This window comes from Myxine glutinosa, chromosome 1 (genome assembly GCF_964187855.1).
Source record: "Myxine glutinosa chromosome 1, kmMyxGlut1.1, whole genome shotgun sequence".
Taxonomy (NCBI): Eukaryota; Metazoa; Chordata; class Myxini; order Myxiniformes; family Myxinidae; genus Myxine; species Myxine glutinosa.
This window is the reverse complement of record NC_136261.1, coordinates 278,974,523-278,989,686: the sequence shown is the minus strand read 5'-3', so window position 1 is coordinate 278,989,686 and position 15,164 is coordinate 278,974,523. Positions and strand designations below refer to the sequence as shown.

The following is a 15,164-nucleotide window of genomic DNA, read 5'->3' as shown; positions in this document are numbered from 1 at the left end:
GACCAAGATTCACCATTTGCTTCTATCCTGACCAAGACCACGAGATGGCACCGCGATCATTCACAGCAGCTTTCAAGCTCCGTGCCTGCAGGTTTGCAGAAGAGTTTAGTAATCGGGCGGCCGGCCGACACTTCAGAATCGATGAGTCCGTCATTAGACGCTGGCGGACTAACAAGCAGACGCTGGAGACGATGCCGAAGAAGAAGAAGGTGATGAGGGGCAAAGCAGCCCAGTGGCCGGCCTTGGAGGAGAGACTGCTAATGTGGGTGAGAGAGAAGCGAGCCGAGAGACACGCCATCGCGACACTAGCGTTGCGACTCCAGGCCCGACTCATCGCCAGGGAAACAGGGGTCGATGACTTCACGGCCAGTACATCTTGGGCGTACAGGTTCATGGGTCGTCATGGCCTTTCCATTCGCCGGCGAACCCACATCGCACAGATTCTCCCTGATGACATAGCAGAGAAGACTGCTAATTTTCAGAAGTTCGTGATCAAGTTCCGCAAGCAGCACGACTATCCCCGAAGCCGCATTGGCAAAGCAGATCAGACGCCGCTGACCTTCGATGTGCCTCGAGGGACCACCATCTCGGCCAAAGGTGACAAGTCGGTGTCCATCACTACAACGGGTCATGAGAAAGATCGTTTTACGGTTATGCTAGCGTGCACCGCTGATGGGGGAAAGCTACCGCCGTATATCATCTTCAAGAGGAAGACGCTACCAAAGGATAAATTTCCTCCGGGTGTAATCGTTCGTGCCCAGGCCACGGGGTGGATGGACCAAGCGCTGGTAAATGACTAGCTCCGCATCGTGTGGGGGAGACGGGTTGGTGGGCTTTCGCGGCGACGGAGCATGCTCGTCCTCGACGCCTTCCGTTGTCACAAGACAGAGGAGACCAAATCAACGCTGAGGGGGCTCAACACTGATCTGGTGATAATCCCGGGTGGCATGACGTCGCTGCTGCAGCCGATAGACGTTTCAGTCAACAAGCCGTTCAAAGACGGTCTGCGGCGCTGTTGGTCGGAGTGGATGCTGTTGGGGGACAAGACCTTCACCAAGACTGGGAGGATGAGGAAGCTGGACCTCCCGACGATCTGTAGCTGGATACTGAAGGTCTGGGAGGAGTTGCCGGCAGCCATCATCGAGCGGGCCTTCCTCAAGTGCTGCATATCTAATGCCCTTGATGGCACTCAAGATGACATCATCTGGGAGGATGAAGTGGCAGTGACCGACGATGGAGAAGAAGATAACGACGACGATGATCTCGCCTACCCAGATTCGGATGATGATCTTCGTAATGTCTTCCCTGAAGAAACAGATGACGAGGACTTCTTCGGATTTCAGAGCCTAAACCCAACGGCCCTTTTCCGACGATGGAGAAGAGGATAACGACGACGAGGATCTCGCCTACCCCGACTCGGATTGGACTGAAGAAACGGATGATGAGGACTTCTTCGGATTTTAGAGACTAAACGCAACGGCCCTTATCAGGGCCCCACATTGGCAAGAAAGAATAATTATAATGTTTTTAAAAATTCTCTTTCAACTCATTTCATGTATTTTCACTCTTTCTCTGTCTTCAGTTTCTCTTTCCTTTCATCATATTTCGCTTTCCATTTTATTTATTTATTCTCTTCTCTTTTTTAAATTTTCCTGATTTTTTTTTTTTTTTTTTGAAGTCGAAAATCGGGGGTGCGGTTGATACACGGGTGCGGTTGATACACCGGAAAATACGGTATTTCATTTTCAATAAATGTGTAAAAATTTCTAAAAACGTATTTTCACTTTGTCATTATGTGGTATTATGTGTAGATCGGTGACAAAAAAAATCTCAATTTAATTCATTTTAAATTCAGGCTGCAACACAAGAAAATGTGAAAAAAGTCAAGGGGTTGGAATACTTTCTGATGACAATGTAGCTATTACAGTGATTATTGAACCAGCCCAGCACTGGTCTGATCTATTTAGAGCAATTCCCTAGTAACTTAAGTTACAATTTCAGCTAAATTCACACAACCTCAAAAATCTGATATCTTTTTTTTTCCTTTTTAAATTAGTGGTCCATTTTTTACGAGTTGTTACATTGTTATAAAGTCCGTATAAATATTTGAATAAAAACTTGGAAACATTGTATTGTTGCTCTTGGCAATGGCTTATCTTAGGTAACATACTGTTGCGGATATAAGGATTGCATTTTTTTGATTGTGTTGTATTATATTGGAGATGGTGATGAACATTGTTGGATATGGCCCCTCCTGCCTCCAGAGTTGTATAAAGGTAAAAAGGGCGTCTCGGTAATTAGTCCAAAAGCATACACGTCAGCTAATCATAGAATACCCTTGTTCAGTAGCTTATATCTTATTATGTGTCTTAGAGTAAGGCTGTGTCTCCCATTAACTTAAATACTCCATTGCACCAAGTGAAAAAGATAGATTCCCTTCATTCCCATTCCCAAAAACCTCCATTTCCCCTTTCGTCAATTGCCATTCGCATTGCCAACCAACAATTGTCGCCATTGGCCACGAGGCAGGGTTGGGGAAGAAAGGCGGGTCCCCACCTCGTCATAGAGGGGAGGAGTGAGTCAGCCCCACTCAACCAACCACGAACAAGGGGTTGGACTTGGAGAGGGTGTGGAGAGAAACATCAAGGAGGTTCGCGAAGGTTGAGGGGCGGGGCCTATATAACCCACAGCGGGGCGTTCCCAAAAGGCAGATGAGCTTTTACGGGATGAGCTACGACAAGAGCGGAGTGTGTGGTTTCTTTGGTCAGAGCTGGGTTGGTCGTCAGTGGTGGTCAGTGTTTGCGTAGAGTGGAGGGGTTGCGTTGAGTTGTCGGTGGTGAGGAAGAGTTGGACTAAGCAAGAGAGAAAGAGTCCTGGAGTTAGTGAGAGAGGGAGAGAGAACCCGTCACGCCAGACCCCCCACCAGCAGCGTTGGCTTGGCTCCACCAAGCAGCTCCGACCCGCTACCCCGCGCACACGACAGGATCGGTGGCATCGGCGGCCGTCGAGGTCCAGCCCGACGTCCCGTGCGGGATCAAACTCCAGCCAGCTCCGTGCCTTCCTCCAGCCACCCACCTCCTGTCATTCCTGCCTGCAATTTCCATCCATTTGCGTACGTGAGTTTGTTTTGTTTGTGCTGTCCTGGGTAGTAACAATAAGTCTGTATAAGCTAAAGATTTCACTGTGTCACCTGCGTCTCATGTCCCTGTAAGTGTAAATAAACGTGACTGCTTTCTTCTTGCTTATATGTGTAAATAATAAACCCAGTTACTCTTCTGTACGTCTTCTTCCTCTTTGCATTCGGTCGCTTTCGAGTTTTCCCCATTGAATAGCGGTGGCGCGATCCGGCCAAAGTTTGGGGTAAATCGGGTTTTAGTTAGGGGAATAACTGTTCGGTCGCGGAGCCTCCGCTCGGCAAACATACCATCTTTAACCGCGTACCGTAACAATACATTACATGGATCAGCCATTTAGTATTTTTTATCATATGACATATTTGGGTGTTGAAAAAAAACATTTGACATTTTCTTGACACACACACTGACACACACACACACACACTGACACACACACACACACACACACACACACACACACACACACACACACACACACACTGACACACACACACACACACTGACACACACACACACACTCTGACACACACACACACACTCTGACACACACACACACTCTGACACACACACACTCTGACACACACACACTCTGACACACACACACTCTGACACACACACACACTCTGACACACACACACACACTCTGACACACACACACACACACTCTGACACACACACACACACTCTGACACACACACACACACACTCTGACACACACACACACTCTGACACACACACACACTCTGACACACACACACACTCTGACACACACACACACTCTGACACACACACACACTCTGACACACACACACACTCTGACACACACACACACTCTGACACACACACACACTCTGACACACACACACACTCTGACACACACACACTCTGACACACACACACTCTGACACACACACACTCTGACACACACACACACACACACACACTCTGACACACACACACACACACACACACACACACACACACACACACACACACACACACACACACACACACACACACACACACACACACACACACACACACACACACACACACTTCCCTTCTCACCTGCGCACAGCGTCAAGCTGGTCACGGACTGACATCCCTCCTATGCACAGGACAGTCCTCAACTGTGGCCAGCCATCTTCAACCAGACAGCTGCTGTAGTACTCCAGGATAGAATGCGTTTGTCTTGCCAACTCTCGCTACATGCGTCAGTGGACACGATTGCAAACGTGATCAGCTCATCCAAAAAGACCATCTCTCCGGTCATTTAAATCACCAAACAGATCAGAAGTAAATTACAAAATTACATTCAAGGACACCTGGAACATGCTGCACTATCAATACAGATGTACACCAACAAACCTCGCGATTTGATTTATGCTCGTATGTATGAGTAATCCCTAAAAGTTTGTGATCAAACTTTTAATGCAACGGTAGAAATGTGCCAAAACTATTGTGACAACTCAGACTGAATAAGATAGTTAAATCACATGTTGGAAGTTTCAATACTGGACCAATGAGGCAAGCTGACAAAAATTCCTGTTGGCATATTTGGGACCATTGCACTTGTCTCAGCTCAGTCGGCACAAGGTTTGAGAAAAAAAAAAAAAAAAAAAAAAAAAAAAAAAAAAAAAAAAAAAAAACTTACTTGGGTTACTACATTAAACAAGCGTTACGCCTAGGTCCCCCGTCGTTGAAGTGATGTGAGTTGACAAAGTGGAAGATGCAAGGAGGCCATCTTGGATTTTGACGTGGCGACCCAATTTTCAATAGCGTTCTCCCTTATGCGTAGATACACCCACACACCAGATTAGAAGTTAGTAGTTCGTTTATTTTTCAAGATGTTTCGCTCACAAGGTTCAGACATATATATGGTGGCGGCCATCTTGGATTTTGACGGGGCGACCCAATTTTCAATAGCGTTCTCCCTTATGCCTGGATACACCCACACACCAGATTAGAAGTTGGTACTTCGCTTATTTTTCAAGATATTCAGCTCACAAGGTTCAGACATACATAGCGGCGGCCACATCTTGAATTTTGACATAGCGACCCAATTTTCAATAGCGTTCTTCCTTATGCGTAGATACACCCACACACCAGATTAGACGTTATTAGTTCGTTTATTTTTCACGATATTTCGCTCACAAGGTTCAGAAATATATATGATGGTGGCCATTTTGGATTTTGACGTGGCGACCTAATTTTCAATAGTTTTCTTCCTTATGCCTAGATACACCCACACACCAGATTAGAAGTTGGTACTTCCCTTATTTTTCAAGATATTCCGCTCGCAAGGTTCAGACATACATGGCGGCGGCCATCTTGGATTTTGACGTGGCGACCCAATTTTCAATAGCTTTCTTCCTTATGCCTAGATACACCCACACACCAGATTAGAAGTTGGTACTTCGCTTATTTTTCAAGATATTCCGCTCAAGTTTCAGACATTGCTGGCGGCGGCCATCTTGGATTTTGACGTGGGTTGCACCCACACACCAAATTACAATTCGGTCCTTCGCTTACGCACGCACACACGCACGGACGGGAAAACCATAGTCCCCCTTTCGCTCCGCGGTGCGACGGGGGACAACAAAGAGGCATAACACTGGGGCTGAGTGCATGCATGTTTGCCCAACTGTTTCAATTTGCTGGATTGACTCGACGACAAACATGTACATTTTTGAACAAAACAGATTGCTCATGCAAATGTAATATTTACAGGTTTTTACCCCAAAGATTATATGATGCACTTCTGCCTTTGACTAATATGTGCAAACAAGCACAACATAAAAAACATATAGTGTGTTAACTTGACTTGACTGTAGGACATGTACTGTTATCCACTCAATATTTACGTGTAATTAATTTGCACAACAAATATAATAAATTGTAATAAATAATAATATATTTAATAATAATAATATTAAAATTATAAATTAAATAAGAAATAACTAAATTATTAATATAATGAATTGTAAAATTTAAATTAAATAATAATAACATTAAATAATAATAATATAATAATATAATAAAATATTTAAGGCTTGGATGTCATAAATAATATTTATTTAGTAATATATTTGATTGATATAGTTTGTAATTTGTAATTTTTTTTTTTTTTCCCCCCACGAATTACAATAACAAAACACAGCATATAAGCAGTATAAGCTTATTTATTTGAAACAAAATATGTTTAAATATAAACAACAAGCAAGCATTGGTTGAGCACAACACAAGTAGACCACCGAAAGTCGAGCGCACATTTGTTAACTTAAGAGTCAAAATTATTGGTCCATAATGAACATAACAATACACCAGTTGATTAATATGCTGGCTCCTCGTTTAGCCTGGACTTTTTAAATCCAGTCTTTCCCCATGTCATCTTACTTTTCACCCAAAAGAAAGGGAGGACCTCTCAGATTTTTTGGTAAGGACTGGATTGTCTTCTCTGCATTCTTTCTTCTTCTTCAGGAAAGCGTAGGCAGCCTTTATACTCGTCACCATGCTCTCATTTATAGGCCGCCTCAGCTCCATTGGGAATTTCCTGACGGCACGGAACGTGCTATTCTAATCTCCATAGCGGTACGGGAAATCTTGGATCGAAGCTGGTCATTGTCGTTGTTATGATCTCCCTTCTCGGATTTCTGGGCATTAAAGTATTGACGGCATTGTTGGCAGCCTGTATGGTTTTGCCTACGTCTTGCTTCTCACAATGCTGTAGGTTCAGCAGGCCATGAGTTTTCAGAGAATTCGGGGATTTTATCCATTTCCACAATGACATCTTGTTAGATGTACAATACAGTACATCCAGTTCAGAAGATACTGGATGTACAGTATTGATTTGACATTTCGATGACGATGATTTTTGTCTAAACTTGCTCCACTTTTAAAGCTGACCAACATTTACTCAGATTTTGACACTTTTTTCAGATCGACATTATGCACGAAGTACATGTATTGTTTTATCTGAGTGGATTAGCCTCAAAATCACCATGCAAAAATTAGGGCAATGGTGGCGTAGTGTCCAACTGTGGAGCTATCTTGATTACATTTTCAGTGAGTTAAAGTAAACATAAATGTACATTTTTCCTGAATTATAATTCATACAAAAATGGTTTCAACGTAAAACCGTGAAGATCATTCCCGCGAATATGAAGTATATTACAGGAGTATGTTACCCTGATTCTCTGTCCTTTGATTCCTACAAATTGAAAAAAATTCCTTGTACATTTTTCTCAAACAAGAAAGAGCAATCAGAGATTGCAGACCCTCGCCAGGACATGTTTTTAGTGGTTTTAAAGGCTTTTGTGTATAATCATAACAATGCAATCCCTTTGTCCTGACTGCAAAGTTACTGGATTGAAGCGGTGTATGGTTGGTTCATTGTTGACTCAAACCATATTGAATAAACCAGGGTCTCAATGCAATCTATTCACTTCCATGGTGACCGACAGCTTAAAGACTTACAGTCCTTCAAAAAAATGTAATACTTACATTATTTGCAAACTGGTATCCTCAACAAGGTTACACCATCCTCTTCAACTAAAGTATCAAACAAGCCTGGCTACGCCACTGTAAGACTTTTGGTCTTGTTTCTATGCAACACTTTTCGGAGATATAGAGGTGCAAAGTTTTTCGGTTTTTCCAAGATGGCGGCTGAACCACGTGACCGATGGTCATTATTTTTTTCCTCCACCAATTTATCCTTAGATGATGCTCAATAAATTTAATCTTGATCGGATGAAGTTTTGTACTTGTCGAATTATGACGTCATAATGGAGGCACCTATGGCATCATCATTAACATACGTATGTTTTTCCCCATGGATAGTTCTTTACAATGAGCCATGTCTCAATTTTTTTCTACGCAGCGCTTTCGGAGATATGGAGGTGCAAAGTTTTTCCAAGATGGCGCCCATACCACGTGACCTATGACATCATAACTATAATTAAAAAATTATACAGGGGGAAGTGCACCTATGGTGCAGATTTCCTGTCAATTGTACCAATGGTTGCATAAAAAATCATATTTATTGAGTGTGGACAAACAGACAGCCAAATAGACAAACAAGCAGACAGACAAACGGACTCAAATGCAATACCCTCTCCTCTGGCGACGGTAATAAGTAATATTTGCACGTACCACTAAAATGATTCAGTATTGCAAGTACAGTGGCGGACAAAAGTTGCACACACCTTTAGCAAAACGTAGTTGACACGGTGTAGTAAAGCACCATGGTGTATCAAGCAATGATTCGGGCTGTTTTTATCAGGGAAGTCCGAATCAACCAAAATGTATTTTTGAACATGGACAGTGTCATGCTTAAATTTTGCAATACCCTCTCCAATGAGGGTATTGCAAATACCCTCATATTTTGCAGACCCTGGCGAGGGTCTGCAAAATATGCTTAAATTTAACCTGAGAGAGATGATGTGAAAGACTAGTGGAAAGCTATGGAGGCTAAGTACCCCAACAAAATGCACCGATTAAAAGAAGTTTGTGTAGAAGAATGGGTCCAATTCTAGAGGACAGGTCCTTTAAACTTTAAAGCAATGAGAAATAAATAAAAGACTTGAAGTAGTTCTGCAAGCAGAAGAGAGTCACACAGAGGGTTAAGAACTCAAGTGGGCATTGTTTTGGTTTCCAATCAAAACATATAAACATGTCATGTAGCATTCCTATTGGTTAGACTAAACTTAGATTTGCTTTATTGCCATCTTTCAAACATTTTACCTTGTTTACGTTGGCCACATTTGTATCTCCGACTGATGTGGCAGAGGGAGGAAGGAGCTGAGATGTGATTTAATCCTCCATAAGATCATGCCTGCTGGCAGCAGACAAGTCCCTTTTGAAAATTTCTACATCGGTGGATTGTACAGCCACAACGGGCAAACCATTCCAGATGTTGATTATACGATTTGAGAAAAAGTACAATTGGCTGCATAGTCCAAGTTGTGGTTTAGCCAGTTTCAATTGATGACCCCCTTGTGGTTGAGCCCTGTGAGATTTCAAAAAGACCGACCTAGTGTATCCATAACCCCGTATAATTTTGAATGTCTCGATCAAGTCACTTCGCACTCTTCTAGCTTCAATGTGAACAATTTTTGCTTTTTTCAAGGGATGTGTAAACTTGTCCACCAATGTAAACCACAAACAAAATGTAACTGCATTAAGAAACACCAATAAAGCTTTAAAACAGAGCTTCAAGTCTATTTGCCGATGGAACTTATTTGCTTACCGGGTAAATATCTTGAATGGTGACCTAAGAAAGCATTTCAAATAATTGTTATTAACTATTTGGTGTGTCAACCTACCGATGGGCAGATAATCAGACCATAAGGACCCTCGTTTCGAAGGAAAGGTAACCTCTTCTCTTGTTCAAGGCAGAACATGACCAGCGGGAGAGCAAAGACCAGGGTCTTACCAGAGCCAGTGAATGCAATGCCAATCATATCCCTGCCAGAAAGTCTGAATTGGGAGCAAAAATAAAGAAATGTGTATAAATCGGATAAACGACAATTGAGTAAGGGTCAATGTATATATTATGCATGGAAAAACAGCTGGAATTTGAAGAACAGCTCCTTACCTTCCATTACCTTATTCCTATCTACTCCCCCCCCCTCTCCCACCTCTTTTCTTCCCCTTTCCCATTAGGTTTTCTAAATTTTACACCACTCCCCCCCCCTTTCTGTACATAATACATTGAAGACTTAAACAAAATTATGCAAGACAGGAGATAGCTATTCTGAAAAGTATAAAAAGCAAGTCGTTTTTGTCTGTGCCTGGTAAAGGTGCATGAAAATATTACTGACGTGTTTATTATCCTCCCCCCAAAAATGGATTATTTGGTTACACCAGAAACAACCGCTACTTTCAGGATCATCTTGGGGGTTTGGGGGCGGTGGAATATGTTATGACGAGGCCAACCTGTTTAGTGTCATGTCACTACAATAAGGCCAACCTATGTTTAGTGTCATGTCACGATGATCAGGCCAACCTATGTTTAGTGTCATGTCACGATGATCAGGCCAACCTATGTTTAGTGTCATGTCACGATGATCAGGCCAACTTATGTTTAGTGTCATGTCACTACGATAAGGCCAACCTATGTTTAGTGTCATGTCACTACGATAAGGCCAACCTATGTTTAGTGCCATGTCACTACAATAAGGCCAACCTATGTTTAGTGTCATGTCACGATGATAAGGCCAACCTATGTTTCGTGTCATGTCACGATGATCAGGCCAACCTATGTTTAGTGTCATGTCACTACGATAAGGCCAACCTATGTTTAATATCATGTCACTACGATCAGGCCAACCTTTGTTTCGTGCGATGTGACTGTGGCCATTTAGCATTCGCAAAAGAACCAATGGTAGGTTCAAAATCACATTTTATAATAAGTATTAGAACCCAGCTTCAAATTCCATAGATGATCTGTGTTTTGGTTGTCTATAAATAGCCTTGTAATTCATATTAAAGTACAATACATTGATGTCCACTACTTATGCCTTTGTCTTGCATGTGATTTACATACAATTTCCTCCATGATCCTTCACCATACACGGCCACCAAGTATTCGTGGAATTATTTGAAGCTGGAATTTTCTTTGGATAAACATTTGACGACACGTTGATGCTCAATTCTAGTAAGGTTCATAATTGTATAATGCAGCAAATTTTCTTGATTATACCATGAAACACCAATATTGTAAATCAATTAAAAACCAATAGAAAATAATAAGCATACATGTATTCAAGTTGATAACGAGCAAAAAAAACAAGAGCTCTCAGGTGACAATGAATACAATGTTCCAAGAACCTTTGTATGTCCGAGATATTTTTGTGCATGGATATCCTTGTATGGTATTTGACAAATACAATAAGCAAGAATATTTTAAGAAGAAAAAAGCACAATGAACAGTGTGGGGTGGAAAAGACGTACACAGTCGGCAATCCCTGTATCTGGATTGGCGTGGGCTGCTCAATCCCCTTCCGTTTCAGTCCTTTCAGGATTGCTAACACGACAAGGACAATAAATGCATGGTTATCTGGTCAGACAAGCCATGGTAATTACACAACAATTGGTCTGAGCTATCAAGAAGCCATTGAATATTGTTTCAAAAGTAGAAAAAGAGTCGAGAATTATGGGTACGCACCTGGGGGAAACTTCATTTCTCTGAAGGATTTGATTGGAGGTGGTAGATCTTCTCCCTCAACCAGAATGTGCCACTTTCTGCGCACTCGGATGTGCCGTGCCTCGCCCATAGCTAAGACCGCATGAGGTGGTCTCCAGCTGGACAAACCAAGATGGGACCTTTACCATAATGCCAAGGACAATTTATCTTCTTTTAACGGCCACAACAATTCCCATGTTCCTGTGGGGTTGGGCAGGATACGCTTGGCCCAAGTCTTTCACAACATGGCTGGCCAGGCCTGACATTCGACCAAGGTTAGTGCAGGAATTTGGAACATGCTAAGGATAGCTCACCTATTCTTCATAAAGGACACCATGGGATCTTTGACGTCCACCAACTAATACCAGCAGATGGGATGCCCAGGGACACTATGTTTCAACTAAAATGCCATTATGTTGTGCTGTACCTGCATGGACCTCATAAAGAATGGCTTTCAATTTTACGAGTTTTTAAATGATTGTAAGCCCAACCGCTGACATACAGGAATGCATGAAAGATGATCTATATAACTTAGTGTAAAGTCCTGGCATTATGGAATTCAGTGGACATATGCAAAAATATAATAATTCACCCATGACTTTCCTCATTTTGGGGAGTGCTGAACACTTACATGTTTAAGTGGTGAAGCTACTTCAATATTTGGCTATGTCATTCCTTCCGTCTGCCCATCAAAAATGAAGAAGAGGAACCTTTCTCACCCACTGTGTTTAATTCTAAAGGGTAATTATAATGGGGGTTTAAAGGGCAATGCTAAAGGGTTCCAAAGGGTAATTCAAAGGGGTTTTGTTCAGTTTCTTGACTTTGCTTATTCCATAGGGCCAAACTGACATGGGTGCAATTTTTATGCCTCCGGCATTATGTTTTCGGGTTGTCCGTCTGTCCATCCGTACGGGCTAAACCTCGTTTTTCTCAGCAACCACATGTCTGATTGAGACGAATTGATTGACACACCCAGGAATAATACTTCCAGATATGTCCAGGAATAATGATTGAGACATAGCCAAATATTGGGACTTTCAGGGTAGGAGTGACACCGAGACAGAATGTTTTTATGATAATTGTCATAGGTGGTATACCAGCCAAAAACGTTTGAATTGAATTTCTTATCCTAAAAATCTGAAATTGCATGCACATGATCTATGACCCATTTGTATTGAAATATTAAATTTATGACATCATAGGTCACGTGGTTTGGAAGCCATGTTGGATTGAAGGAAAATATTAAATAATTATATCTCTGCAACCACTCATCCTATCGATGCGAAATTTTACAAACCATCTAACAGCACTGTTGCATATAGTTTGAAAATGATGTCATAGGTCACGTGGTTTGACAGCCATCTTGGATAGAAAAACGAACCTTATCCGATCAACACGAAACTTCACAAACGTGATCCCCTACCCATACATATGCAGAGTGATGGCATCTACTCGTTGTGGGACTATGCGGAGGCATATTGGCGACACAGTTGCATTGTTCTAGTTTCATATGAAATGATCATTGATATGCAATTTAATTGATGGTATCTCCCACGATGAAGCTGAGTCTATGGGCCTATCACTTCGCCATCGCAAACATGTTGGCAGTCTGGCTGTTTTCTACTGCCTCCTTGCTGGTCTTGGACCCACTGCTTTTTCCATGATTTGTTCTCCCCTCCCCCCTCTCTCCCTCAGGTTTCCACAGGGCACATGTGGTCTGCAATTAACCCTCTTCTGGTGAAACTCTCTAAATCCACACTCACTGACACTCATTCATTCCTCTTTTTTCCCACCTGTGGAACCAACTTCCACATTCTCTTCAGTCCCATTCTTCCCTCCAAGTCTTTAAGGCAGCTGTTCACCACCATCTCAGGTCATCCCCAATCCAAAATAATGGCCTTTTCTACCTCCGTTAACCCATCACAAGTCCACCTCTTTCCGGGTATTCAGCTTTGTCTTCCACTTCTGTGATTGAGAGTTTGCGGCTGTATCCATCATGTTCACCCCCTGTAATCTCCCCTTGTTCTCGTTCTTCCCCACTTCGCTTATCCCTTCACGTCTCACTCTATTTTGTCCCTCAACCCTGCTGTTGGTGTGTGCCCCCTCTTTCTTCTGTTCTTTTTGTTTTGTTACTTCCTGATCAATTCTGTGCTTCAGCTGCCCCACGAGCATCGACACTGTACACAATATATATATATATATATATAAACAAACAACGAGCACCTACATTTAGTGCTGTTCTGTAATTTGTTTTGACCAAATGTTGATGATCACTTTGTGCATCACTGTTTTATCACTGTGCCAGCTGTTGCTTTGCTATGTGCACCATTCCATCTCACACGTTGCTCATTCTTTTTGTAGAATTTCCCAGCAAATTACAATTTGGTTAAAAGTAATGCAAATAATTTCTCAAAATGTTTACTTTTTAAGAGTTGGAAGCGGTTGTACAACGTTTAAGTGCATTTTCATAACTTTAAGCAGAATATTTTTTTCATTAAATATTGCAGAATGAAACGCTCGACCTGAATACCAAATTAAATGTTCAGCACGTCGGCACCAGCTACACCCAGACACTAATGTTATCCCTTTAGCCGTTTTAATGAATGCTTATTAGAGAGATTTGTGCCAAGTAAGATTTAACAACTAAAGCCTGCTCAGTCACAGCAGATCAAATAAATGTGCAACAAGAAAGAGCAATCAGAGATTGCAGACCCTCGCCAGAACGTGTTTTCAGTGTTTTTTTTAAGGCTTTTGTGTTAAAACAAATATGGCGGCCAAACCATGTGACCGATAATGTCGTTTTTTTTTTCCCCACCAATCTATCCCGAGAATCCCCTAGATGATGCTCAAGAAATTTAATCTTGATCGGATGAAGTTTTGTACTTGTCGAATTATTACATCATAATGGAGGACCTATGACATCATCATTAATATATGTTATTCCACATGGAGAGCTCTTTACAATGAGCAATGTTTCAATTTTTTATATGCAGTGCTTTCAGAGATATAGAGGTGCAATTTTTGGGGGGTTTTCCAAGATGGCGGCCGAACCACATGACCGATGACATCATTTGTTTCTTCACCAATTTATCCCGCGATGACGCTCAATAAATTTCATCTTGATTGGATGAAGTTTTGTACTTGTCGAATTATGACGTCATAATGGAGGCACCTATGACGTCATCATTAACATATTTTATTCCCCATGGAGAGTTGTTTACAATGAGCCATGTCTCAATTTTTTCTATGCATCCCTTTCGGGGATATAGAGGTGCAAAGTTTTTCGCCTTTTCCAAGATGGTGGCCATACCACGTGACATATGACGTCATAATTATAATTTTGAAATTCTGCAGGTGGAGTTGCACCTATTGTGAAAATTTCCTGTCAATCAGACCAACGGTTGCAGAGAAAATCATATTTATTCTGTGCGGACAAACAAACAGACAAACAAACAAATGGACTCAAATGCAATACCCTCTCTTCAGGCGAGGGTAATGAAGTTAAGAAATGACAGACTTTATGGTGCCATTGCTCAACAATAATGGAGAGCAAAACGTGTGCTTTTAAAAGCTCCAAGAAGACCTTTGTTTAGTCTCTGGATGACTAAATATGTGACTTTTGCTGAATTGAAAAAAAAAACACAGATCAAATACAAAATAGAAGACGGAGGCAATTTTTAGTCCCAATACATGGTTTGCTACAGTTCCCATTTCAAAATATTAACTCCCATATACTAATTGTGCATTGGGTAAAAACTTTAAATATGCTTTCATATGCCGTTTGGTTTACTTGTATCGTGTGTACATCAAAAGTTATTTAAGTTTAAAGCTGTACAAGGACT

General features: G+C 41.8%; 1 protein-coding gene across 2 annotated transcripts in view; it reads right to left on the bottom strand.

Annotated features, from left to right (window-relative positions):
- The window catches only part of DDX41 (DEAD-box helicase 41), a 36,172-nt gene that overhangs the window by 11,535 nt on the left and 9,473 nt on the right, over positions 1-15,164 (bottom strand). For both annotated transcript variants that reach the window (XM_068099605.2, XM_078766410.1), the window contains exons 6-9: positions 11,305-11,441; positions 11,091-11,163; positions 9,461-9,614; positions 4,206-4,342 (exon numbers count right to left, since the gene is read on the bottom strand). In XM_068099605.2, coding sequence (XP_067955706.2) covers positions 4,206-4,342; positions 9,461-9,614; positions 11,091-11,163; positions 11,305-11,441 — 501 coding nt within the window. The remainder of the gene's footprint in view (positions 1-4,205; positions 4,343-9,460; positions 9,615-11,090; positions 11,164-11,304; positions 11,442-15,164) is intronic.